This window comes from Microcebus murinus, chromosome 9, assembly GCF_040939455.1.
Source record: "Microcebus murinus isolate Inina chromosome 9, M.murinus_Inina_mat1.0, whole genome shotgun sequence".
Classification (NCBI taxonomy): domain Eukaryota; kingdom Metazoa; phylum Chordata; class Mammalia; order Primates; family Cheirogaleidae; genus Microcebus; species Microcebus murinus.
In genome coordinates, this window is record NC_134112.1 from 77,850,718 (window position 1) to 77,863,762 (window position 13,045).

At 31.6% G+C, this 13,045-nt stretch overlaps 1 protein-coding gene across 2 annotated transcripts in view; it reads right to left on the reverse strand.

Moving 5' to 3' along the window:
* POT1 (protection of telomeres 1) overlaps positions 1 to 13,045 on the reverse strand; it is a 105,069-nt gene that overhangs the window by 75,059 nt on the left and 16,965 nt on the right. For both annotated transcript variants that reach the window (XM_012789097.3, XM_012789096.3), the window contains exons 3-5: positions 7,976 to 8,082; positions 6,949 to 6,996; positions 1,937 to 2,051 (exon numbers count right to left, since the gene is read on the reverse strand). In XM_012789097.3, coding sequence (XP_012644551.1) covers positions 1,937 to 2,051; positions 6,949 to 6,957 — 124 coding nt within the window. In that variant the 5' untranslated portion in view covers positions 6,958 to 6,996; positions 7,976 to 8,082. The remainder of the gene's footprint in view (positions 1 to 1,936; positions 2,052 to 6,948; positions 6,997 to 7,975; positions 8,083 to 13,045) is intronic.

The window sequence follows — 13,045 nt, forward strand, 5'->3', positions numbered from 1 at the left end:
TATGTTTCCTCTTTCATTTCTGATTTTGAGTCTTCTCTTTCTGTTTAGTCTAGCTAAAAGTCTGTCAATTTTATCTTAAAAAAAAAAAAACTTAGTTTCATTGATTTTTTTCCCCATGGTTTTACTATTCCCTATTTCATTTAATTTCTGCCCTGCTCATTACTATTTTCTTCCATATGCTCACTTTAGGCTTAGTTTGTTCTTTTTTTAATTGCTTGAGGAGTAAAGTTAGGTTGTTTGAAATCTTTCTCCTTTTTTAACGTAGGTACTAACTTAATACTATAAAGCTCCCTCTTCAAACTGCTTTGCTGCATTCCGTAAGTTTCAGCATGTTGCATTTTCGTTTTTGTCTCAAGATGTATTATTTATTTATTTTTTTTATTTCAGCATATTACGGGGGTACAAATAGTTAGGTTACGTAGGTTGTCCTTGCCTCACCTAAGTCAGAGCTGCAAGCGTGTCCATCCTTAGACTTTTGATTACTATTTTGACTCACTGGTTGATCAAGACTATATTGTTTAATACCCATACATTTATGAATTTTCCAGTTTTCTTCCTGCTATCAATTTGTAGTTTCATTTGTTGTGATCAGAAAAGATACTTGGAATAATTTCAATCTTCTTAAATTTGTTGACTTGTTTTGTGACCTAACATGTTATCTAACCTGGAAATCTTCCACGTGCACTTGAGAAGAATGTGTCCTCTGCTCCAGTTGGGTGGAATATTCTGTATATGTCTGTTAGGTCCATATGGTCTACAGTGTTGTTCAACTTTTGTTTCCTTATTGATCTTCTGTCTGGATGTTCTATCCATTACTGAAAGTGGTATAACGAAAGGTCCTACTATAATTTTGTTACTATTTCTCCTTTCAGTTCTGCACTGTTTGTTTCAGATTAGGTACTCTGATGTTGGCTGCATATATAACTGTTATATTATCTTGATGTAGCAACTTGTTTTATCAATACATAATGTCCTTTTGTCTCTTCTGATATAAGTATGGTTACCTCTGCTCTCTTTTGGTTACTATTTGCATAGAATATCCTTTTCTATTCCTTTACTTTCACCCTATGTGTGTCCTTAAATGTAGAGTGAGCCTTTGTAGACAGGATATAGCTGAATCTTTTTTTGTTTGTTTGTTTAATTCACTCAGTTACTGTATAATTGGTAGATTTAATCCATTTATAATTATAGCAATTACTGGTCAGGAAGAACCTATGATTGTCATTTAGTTAATTGTTTTCTATTTATTCTGCTGATCTTTTGTCCCTATTTTCCTCTCTTGCTATCTTCCTTTGGGTTTGGTTGATTTTTGTAATGACATGCTTTGATTCCCTTCACATTTTCTTTTGTGTATTTTCCGTAAGTATTTTCTTTGTGGTTACCATGGGGTTTAAAAAAATAATGACAGTCTATTTTAAGCTGACAAAAACTTAACTTCAATCACATAAAAAACTCTATACTCTTACTTCTCCCCAACAATATTTTATGTTACTGATGTTATAATTTACATCTTTTTATACTGTATATCCATTAACATATTTATATTATAGTTATTTTTACACATTTCTCTTTCAACTTCTATACCAGAACTAAAAGTGATTTAGGCACCACTGTTATAGTATTATAGTATTCTGTATTTGTTTATATATTTATCTTTACAAGAAAATTTTACACTTTCATCTGCTTTCATGTTGCTGTTTGGCATGTTTTTCTTCATTCTTTATTCTTACTATCTTTAACTAGACTCTAGAATCTAAAAATCTATTTATTTTATAAGTTAAATAGCCAAGGAATATATGCATTGGTGTTGCCCAATAATTATAAATCAGAATTGAGCTTCCACTCACTCTGAGACTTAAGGTATCGAAGGAACTGTGTTCCTGAAACTGATAATGCAGTTTTAATCCATAAAAACTTCACCAATTTTAATACCTACCAGTTCCTTTGCTTAGATATGGAGGCTTAAAAAACTTCACAATACCATAGACATTAACAATTGTGCCACCCTTAAGTTGATTCAGGGGTGTATATATATAATTTATTGCTGGGACCTAAAGAAAGAGAAGACAGTGAATAAATTAAGCATTTACATTTTAGAATCATGTTATAATCATATTTGTAAATTAGCAAATCCATATAAGTATATTTTATCCTTTTAAATACCTTAAAGAAGCTATAGCCTAAAAAGAGGAAATAAATAGCTTATAAAGGTTACTATATAAACCAACTAGTTTTCCTTATAAATAACTTACTTTATAAATTGTATAGTTTGCATACTAGCCCATAAAAGCATAATTAACTTATAATCTGAATGAAACATTTTACACCTTCAATACAAAACATGTTTTCAATAAAAAAGTAGAAAACAGTATACAGATGGTCCCTGACTTACGATGGTTCAACTTACGATTTCCTGAATTTAGTATCTGAATTTAGGTCTCTCAGGGTAGTAAATGCATTTTCAACCTAACATATTTTTGACTTACAATGGTTTTATCAGGACATGGCCCCATTGTAAATCAAGGAGCATCTGTATTAAAATACCAGCAATTAATGTAAAAACTGAAGCAATAACTGAAAATAAGATACACTTTTTTTATATGTGTATCTTCAATGTGAAAGATCTAAGAAAAGAGAGTTTTACTGAAAGGAAATGATAAGTAATTATGAGACCTTTTTAGAAGCCTTGAAAGAGCAAGTAGAATATTGGTCCTATCAATAAATTATCCATATCTTATAAGTTCAAGAAATGTTTTTTGTCTAGGACACTTCCAAGTGTACTAAAGCCTCTGAGGGGCTCTTTAGTAATTAAATCATTCTAGCTATCTTTAAGTTAGTACTTCCCCAACTAATTTGGTAATGAAATTGTAGCTGGAGGACAAGAAATCATACTATTAACAGTCAGAGCAAATTCTAAAACAAGTAGTTTAAGAAATTTTTGGTTTTGGCTTTTAACCTTAACTAATATCTCTTCAAAACTTAAGGTATAATTTCTCCCCCTCCCATACTTTATAAAGATTTTACTTAGGCCTAAATAAAGTCAGATCTTGATTCGAAAATAATATAAACATTAAAAGTGATAGTAACAGAACACAAAGTTTACTTTCTGAAATAACTGTGCATAAGTTTGAAAAGAGAAGGGAAAGGGGTTTACAAGGCTATGCTTATATATTAACAAAGACACTACACCAATCCTTAAAACGCTTCAGTGGGGTGACCCCCACATCTTACTCACCTCCACCTCAATTGGAAATAGTTACCATCACTCTGAGAATTAAAAATTTTAAGCTCAAATCAAAATGAATTAATTCATTTTCTTTTCTTTTCTTTTTTTTTTTTTTGAGACAGAATCTTGCTTTGATGCCTGGGATAGAGTGCCATGGTGTCAGCCTAGCTCACAACAACCTCAAACTCCTGGGCTCAAGTGATCCTTCTGCCTCAGCCTCCCGAGTAGCTGGGACTACAGGCATGAGCCACCATGCCCAGCTCATTTTTTTCTATATATTTTTAGTTGGCCAATTAATTTCTTTCTATTTTAATTTCTTTCTTTCTCTTAGTAGAGATAAGGTCTCACTCTTGCTCAGGCTGGTCTTGAACTCCTGACCTTGAGTGATCCACCCACCTTGGCCTCCCAGAGTGATAGAATTACAGGTGTCAGTCACCACGCCTGGCCATTAATTCATTTTTTTCAGGGAGGCTGATGCCTCAGGCCAAACAAGAAGAGTAGGGCTTAGAAATCTAATCAAATGTTAATATAAGAAAAGCTGTAGCGCATCAATGATGAAAGAAGAATGAAGGAACAGAAGCATATGGAACAGAAGAGAGAGGATATGCACTCAGCTAAAAAAAGTAACTGGACCTAATATTCTATCTTAATAAGTACTTCCCTGATGTAAAGACGAATGAGGAAGGCCAACACAACTCAATGACACTAACCATTATGTCATCCAAGTAAGTACACTTGTTAATTCATGACCAACATACAACTTCTTAATTATTAATTTGGCTTTCCATGTAAATCGGCCAATGTATGCATGTATAGCAGCTAAGTTATATTCCTCATTATAAATTAATAAATTGTTTTTTTTACTTCTTAGCTCTTCTCTTGCAAGTTTGGTTAATGTATTCTTGAGTAAGCCCATACTTGGAAACGTGGGAATTAAATATAGATAATGATTTCCAGTAAGTAGCCAATTTGTCTCTGAGTAGCCAATCTGTCTCCCTTGCTGATACAATAAAGTACGACATTCATAAAAAAGGACTGTAAAGGGGTTTTTAACCTTAACTAATATCACTTCAAAACTATGGTACAATTTCGCTCTCTTTTTTTCCCTATACTATTATAAACATTTTACTTAGGCCCAAATAAAGCCAGGTTTTGATTCATAAACCATATAAAGAGACTAAAATTGTAACAAGAGAATACAAAAATTATTTTCTGAAATAAATGTGCATAAGTTTAGAAAGTCCAATCAGTTTGAACTTAAGAGACAAATGTGTGTTATGGGCGATATAGTAGGGTTAGATAAGAAGAGTAAGCAAAGGCTTTCTGAAGGTGGTAACAAATAAATCTAAATATTGAAGGATAAGTAACACAGGAAAAGGGTATAGCATGTGCAAGAGAATGGACAAAGCATTATATTAAGATAATCAGGGATCCAGAAATAGTTTGACATGGCTGATACAAAAGTGTGTCTAATATCTATGACAATAGGCATATAATATTTATGGCATCCTAACAAGTCCCAGGCTAGTAAAAGCAGCTAGTACTTCTGATGGGAATGCTTACTCAAGAATTGTATTGCTCCCTAAGTAATCTGGAATAGCACTGTCCAATAGAACCTTCTCTGAAAATGGAAATGTTCTATATCAACACTGTAGCTATTAAGGAATTTAAATATAACTAGTGCAAATCATGAACTGAATTTTTAAATCTAATAGCCACACATGGCTAGTTGCTACAGTAGAGGACGGTACAGGTCTAGACAGTCACTTGGCCTAAAATATTAAATCATATTCATGAAAAAACCATGGGCTCATGACACACTAAATGTAACTTGATTGCATTATCAAAAATACACTCAGCAAGTACATTTCTTAATCAACCCTTTGCATAGATATGAAAAGTTTCTTTTTGTTTTTTTGTCCAAGAGCTTAAAAGGCAGCTCATTATGCAATCAGCCAAGAAAATGTGAGGACTAGGTTAAATGAGATATAATTTACAGCATATGCAGGAACTTAATAAAAATTAAGCACAGCAAACAATATAAGCTTTAAGAGAAAAGCTACCTAGCTGCATAATTCAATCCACAAGTTCTTTATTCTTTCCTTCCTCTCATAATTTATTCAACCCCCATGTGCTATGTATTATACATGGTGCTAAAAATAAAGATGTGAACAAAACATAAACAGCCCTGCACTAATGGAAGGATAAATCATAAAAGGTGAGAGATGACTAAAATGGAGTTTTTTTAGAAAGTCCCTTTGAAAAGATAAAGAAAGTAACCAGTTAAGGAAAGAAGAGAAGTTGACAATGAGATAAGCAACAGTGATCCAAACAGAGAAAACTAATTCAATAAGTTTGAAAATTAAGAAGGAGGCTTACATGGTTGGAGTATACTGGTCAAAGTTAATAACAAGTTATTATAGTTTGGTTAGGACATAGGGGATAGTTTATGTTGGGCCTTCAGATTGGATAACTTGGCCAGTCAAAGCTTTTAAATACTGAAGACAGTACAAGATCAAATGGTTACCCTAAGTCACTTGAAAACGGCAACCCTTTCATCACAGGAAAACAAAGTGCTTGATTTCCTAGATTCTAAAAACATCTCTAGTCCTCAAATAGACTAGATATTTAATAATGCATTTTCAAGAAAACAGCACTTTTTCAAGAAAACAGAAAGAACCTCAATAACAATAACTAGAAATTTTCTTGATATCAAGATAGCAAGATCCCTGCTCAGTTTAAAAATGTGGAAATGTGCAAAATGAGCATCTTGGAGTCAGGAATAAGTCAAATAGATCTGTCCCTTAATTATTTAATTTAGAACGAGCTTTATGAAAAATCATTTTTGCCAAGTTCAGAGGCTTTTTCACTTACCTCTGCCTTATTTACAGGTTCACAGATATATCAAATATTTGAAACCGACCAATCTATAAAATTTTGGATAAATACTACTATCTAGGGTTAATTCACATTTTCAAAAAAAGTACATCAATCCTTTTTTATTGGTTTGGTTACAGTGTCCCTTTAATTTTAATTATTAATAGTACTCAGTATTTAAAATCTGGGTCCAGCAGTCATTGTCAACTAGAAATTAAGTCCCTGTACTGTTCCTTAAAAACTAAAGGTTTAAAAACATAGATAAAACACAAATTATAGTAAACTTAATCAATATATTACCTTCTTTCCAGTTTCACTCAGCTACAAGTAGCTCACCTATAAAATGATGAACCTTCCTATTGCTATGAGATAATGAAATTTTATAAAACAGGGGGAAAAAAATGGTTAAGAAAAAAGAAAAGCAAAATGTATGACAAGTATAAAAAACTTCTTAAAATTATATAATTTGTCAAATCATAATTATATAACCTGCTTAAACACAGCTGATGAAAAACAAAAGAAATGAATTTGTCTATTGTTTAAAACTAATACAAATTTCAGTGTCTTCATACAGTGAAAACTTTTATTTAACTTTCTTGTGTATGTATCATTTACATGAAATATCAGTAAATATTCCAGAAAAAAGAATATTCATATATTAACTACTAGGTAAATATATAACTTCAATGTAGCATTATCAGATATTAAAAACACTATGGTTTCCCACTGTTTGACACAACTTCAAAATCAGACTATAAAGTGGGTAGAATATATAAAAACATGTATCTATGTGTATGTGTAGGTGTAGGTATACATATTCTAAATAAAACTGAATATCATCTTACCAAAGACATTGATTCTGTAGAACAGTCTCTTACAGATTTAACATAAACCTGAAAAACAAAAGGGACTTATTTGTATGCAAACAACCTCCAATGTAATTACAGACCTTTAGTTGTAGTAAAACTACATACACACTTAACTGCATACTATTCAAATTCACTAGAATGGCATAAAGTTACAGCTTACAAATTAAGAGTGATATGTGCCAAGTTGCCTAAGCTATAGAATCTAAAAAAATAAAAGATGTAAGGTCAAATAAAAATGTACTTTATAAAAAAATTAGTACTCTTAGAGACTAAATTTGCAGTACACCAATATTCAGTTCTCAGTATAGAATGTAAAAGAGAATATACACTTTTATTAGTCCAACAGAAGTAGAAAAGCAGAGTTATTTAAAATTTTTCCTGTATAAAACCCTCAATGTTTTCAGAAAGAAAAAAATTAGGAAGTATGACAGTGGTCACTCTAACTGTAAAACTCACCCATTTTCAGTCTAATCCATTAATTTTAACATCAAGCAGGGCTACCTCTAGCCCTTATGGTACCTTTGTGTATACTAGAAGAAAAACAGGCAGATGCTGGCCTGCAGGGCATATGGTTTGGCCCAACTCCACCTAACAGCCTAGACCAAAGAAGCAATTTTCAAGTATATGTATGCCTGTGTATTGGGGGGATGGGGGGTGGGGGATGGAAGGTCTGAGGGGAGGTCGACTGGAAAGAGGGAAGAAAAGAATAATCATCTTCACTAAGGGTAAAATGGGAAGAAATCAGTTTTACCTAAAAAGGGTACTTGAATGCGCAGTTTTGTAAGTTTCATTAATAAGTATCTATAGGGATCTTCCTTTTCTATCTAAAGTCATTCTCAACATAATGTGAAGAAAAGAAATTTTAAACTTAAAATATTAAACTAAAATAGTTCACTCAGAGCAAATAGTTTATCTGCAGATTTACAGAAATACTACTTCTATCCCATCACGTTTAGCACATTAAAACTGCATTGTGATTAGAGACTAAAAGTTGCATACTTACATAAACAGTTGAATTGAAGTCTTTAAATGCTTTCAAAAATATGTAATGTTCACCATTCTAGAGGAAGAAGCTGACTAAACAATAAATTCAGCCACTGCAATGTTGTCCTAAATAGGAAAAAATGTTTTAAATCAATTATCAAAATACCTGTAATTCTTAATATCATAAGAATATCAAAGAATATCATAATCTTTATTGATATTATTACTTAAAAACAGGAATTACTTCTATAAAATAGAAAACTGGTTAACCAAAACTTGTTTAATGCTTACTGAATATTATGATCTCCTTCTCTAAATTAATTACATTAGTTGTTTAATTCTACTCTTCTTCACTGAACACTATGCTTCATGAAGGCAAGGCCCGTTACTAATTCACTGATGTATCTCCAACATTTATCATAGAGTACACAAAAAAATTCAACAAGTATTTGGACAACTAAATAAATAACCAAATATATTAATATTCATATATGTATATATAGAGAGAAAGTATACCTTCATAAATCTTAAATAAACCTTACAACTGCTGAAAATCTTACTTCATAGAATCCTAGCATTCTAGCAAAGCATTTAAGAGGTCCTTAGAGTTCATATACTATTAATAGAACACCTTTCAGATAATAAGAAACAGAGAGGATACATGAATGGTCTACGGTCACATACAGCTAATTAGTTATAGACCATGATAAGAATCCAGATCTCCTGACCATTGTACTTGCTCTTTCAGAACTAAATTTTATAAAGATGGGAAAAAATGTATTAACAAATGTCCATAATTTTGACAGTTTTGTGATAACATATTGTTTTAAAAACTTTCAGAATACTTTGGAAAAGTCTTTCCTCATATTTTATATCCACATACTAAATGTTAAAACTTACTTTTAAAAACTGAAAGCTAAAATTGAAAAATGCCTTATATGGAGGGGGTTCAATTAGAGCATGTATATTTCTGCAAAATTTAATATTACTCTACCAAAGCAAGGATTAAAATGTTGTTAAAATTCACTTTAGTATTAATATTTTAGGATTACTGTTTTATTCAAATACAAAGCTATCCTTAAGAGAACAAGCAAGTGACAAAGAAGAAAGGTGTAAGAATAAAATCAGAAAAAATTCATTGCTTTATGGAAAAAGTTTTACTTTTGGATTATAATTACCTTTAATCTTGATACTATGACCTTTAAAATAAATAGACAAATTACACTCTCAAATGATCAGCATTTGAGGATTTTAAATCCAGAAAGAATTTGAAGTAAATTGTGACCCCAGTCTTTTACCATTTAATTTTAAAAAGGAGAAAACTTTGACTTACCATTATTAACATCCTCTGTTATCTGACAAGTAATAATTAGCTAGTATAGTTCTATTTTATTTTAATGAGTACCTATTTAAAATTCATTTCAATAGCAGAAAACACTTTTCATATGTCAGGTAAAATACTAATAAGATATTGTATATGTTTTACAGATGCATTGTACATGTTTGGCTAATTCATATTATAACCCTTTTATATTGTTTCTCAAATAGCCATTTAATATATATAAGAATCTTAAAAAGGGATAAAGATGAAAATGTTTAAATATAAGCAAATAGATCCCTAATATTCAATACCATGTATTTATTTTAAAAACCCTTCTATAAGATAGCCAAGATATATTAGTTGAAAATAAAGTACCTTGCAAAACATGGATAGTATGAAGTCATGTAGTGAAAAATATATACATACAGGCTTATACATACACATACAAATATGTGCACATACATGTAACACATATATAAAAGAGGAAACAAAAACAAAAACAAAAAAAGAACCATAGCAGTGATTTTATCTGAAGAATGGAACTGGGAGATGATTGGGTGCAGGGGGACTTCTGCTTCTCAAGTTATATCCTTTTTACTGCCTAAATGTTTTTAAAACCATCACCACACAAGAATAACAAAATATTCTAAGACAAATATTTGCAAGTTTATCAAGTCCATAATTCCTCCCTGAGGTTGGAAAAAAAAAGATAGTCGTTTCTACAATGACGTTTACTGCAAGTTCTTTAACAAATTTTACCCTTCATAATAAAAGTACTAATGATTATCATCACAAAAAGTTAATGAAGATTTAAGTGAGAAACATATGGAAGCACTTTGCAATCTGTAAAGATTCAACACAAATGTAATATAATATTCTTAATAAAAGATGTTAATTCTTTAAAAAACTGGTTAAATGTTAAAAGCTGGCTATCATAAATGTTTGAAAAAGAAACAATGTTTTCTACTACCTATTTTTTTAAGTAAAATATACCTAACAGCCTTTAAAATATAGCCTTTATCATTTGCTATTGAACTATGTAAAATAAAGGATAGGAAAAGAAATAAAAATGTACATTTTTAATCTTAACTTCATTAGAAATTAGAATTTATGTCTCTACACCATTATACTCCAAAACATCCAAACATGTTAACTAGAAAAACTCTTTAAAAGTTATGACTTCCCAACAAAACATAAATATCTACATACATTTACACACAGATAAACCCCAGGAGTAAAGAAGAGGAAGGCAGTGCAAAATAATAGAGATTTATGCACTAAAATAAAATAAATTTTAACATATATTCATACAAATATAATACACATCTGTCTCACATCAACTCCACCTAGAACATCTCCCCCAACAATATTTTGTATTGTTTTTTAAATTTCCAAAACTTTACAAAATAGGATCAGAATTTTTATTAACATTAACACTTGGTATTTATGAACATAAAATTTTTCTAAAAATAATGCAAGATTTTTATAACATATCAATTTCTAATATCAAATCATTATTATTTCTCTATAATGTGGTTTCCAGAGCTAATTACTCTTGAAGCTCCATATAAACTCAACTATATACCATGACAGAATCACATGAAATTCTGCCATTTAAAAAGCAGTTTTGGTAACTGTGTTTATGGATCTTTCTGAGAATGAGATAAAAGTTACAGATGACATCTTCACAGAAAAAAAAAATAATATACACACATTCACATACACTTTCACTGGATTCAAGAATCTCTCATGCCAATCTATTCACTACTGAAGCTCATTAGAGATCCCTGTACTCTAAGACTGTGGTCTCCAATGCTTGGGCTACAGACCTGTACCATCTGTGGCCTGTTAGGAACAGGGCTGCACAGCAAGAAGTGAGCAGCGAGCCAGTTAAGCTTCATCTGTACTTACAGCCACTCCCCATCGTTCCCATCACCACATAAGCTCTGCCTCCTGTCAGATCAGCAGCAGCATTAGATTCTCATAGGAGTGTGAACCCTACTATAAACTGCGTATTGAAGAAATCTAGGTTGCATGCTCCTTCTGAGAATCTGATGCCTGATGATCTGAGGTGGAGCTGAGGTGGTGATGCTAGCACTAAGCAGGAGCTACAAATATAGATTACCATTAGCAGAGGGTTTTGACTGCAAAATAAATGTAATGGACTTGAATCATCCCCCAATCATGGAAAAATTGTCTTTCATGAAACTGGTCCCTGGTACCAAAGGTTGAGGACCACTGCTCGAAGATACTCATCTTCACCTAAAGACAGCTGGTCCTTTCACAAAAATTAAGTATGCTTTTGTTTTATAGGTAGTTGACTCTTAAAATAAAGATGCTAGAGTATCTTCTTGATCATTAATTAAGGTGAACTTTTCTTCCCTAAAGGAATAAGAAGACAGCTCAATGCTTTACTTATTAAAAAATATTAGGAGAGAAGAAGGGAAAGGGAACTTTAACAATCTTAGCAAATTCAAAGAATGCAGACTATAACATCTTGGCCTAGGTCCTTAAAAATCTCTAAAAATGCTACAAGTGTACATCTTTACAAAAAGGAAACAGTTCATCTGAAATAAGAACATGAAATTACATTTTATATATATTCAATATATTCTATATCCCATGAAAACTACATATTACTATTGGAAAGCACTGTGACAAAAATTGCTTATAAATACCTAGCAGCCTGAAAAACTGGGAAGCCATTAACAGCATCTGTTTGTTGGTATGATTTGCATGTTTCTCTCCTCCAAAACCCATGTTGAAATTTACTGCCATTATAACAGTATTTAACACATTGACTGCCACACTAGGAATTTTTTTTTTCCTTGTGGCCACGGTGTTTTATTACAAAAATAGAATAAACACTTCAAAAACAAAACAATCCTTTTTAATGTAATGAAAATTTTACTTTTTATTGTTTTCTGTGTGTGAGTCATATGCAATTTGAAAAATAGTTCACATGACTTCCAAGGTTGAAGAGATGTGTGAGTTATATGTTTCATGAGGCCCCGGGCTCAAAACTAATATGAGTTATAAACAACTCACATGGCAGTTAATGTGTCAAGAGAAGGGATCTTTAAGAGGTTTGTGGTTAGGCCATGAAGGTCCACATGGTGGAATTAATGCCATTATAAACATACAAGTAAGGCACCCTTGCTTTCTCTTTTTGCTTCCATCTTCCACCATGTGACACCGAACACTGAAGACTTCAAGGTGCTTTCTTGGAATTAGAATCTCCAAGTTTGCCAGTGCCTTGCTATTTAATTTCCCAGCCAGAACTGGGAGCCAGTAAATTTCTGTTCATTAAAAATTATAAGATCTAGTCTGTTGTACTCTTGTTATAGCAGCACAAAACAAACTAATGCACTTGTATTTTGGCCTTTTTTGTGTGTGGGGGGGAATGTTAGGGAAGAGGAGCCAAAGAAAATTTCTGTTGTAGCTTAATACTTACATGCCAGTTAGTCAATAAACTGATTTTTTTTTCATTTTCCCATATCTCAAGAAATCACTGTAATGAATACATTATGTCTTCTAGTTACAGGAAAAATTATTTTTGTTACCTTTTTAAATAAGTGAATCTTTCTCTGTTAAACACCGACATATAGTCTTTCATTCATATTCTCTTCCTCCCTCCCTTATTCCCTCTCAAACTCATCATTTCTGAAGAATATGTTCCTAAAAGAGCATGATTTCAGATCTTGTTAAACACCGAATTCTTAATAATTGAGAATTGTCATCTCAAATATCAATTATCTTGATTAAGCT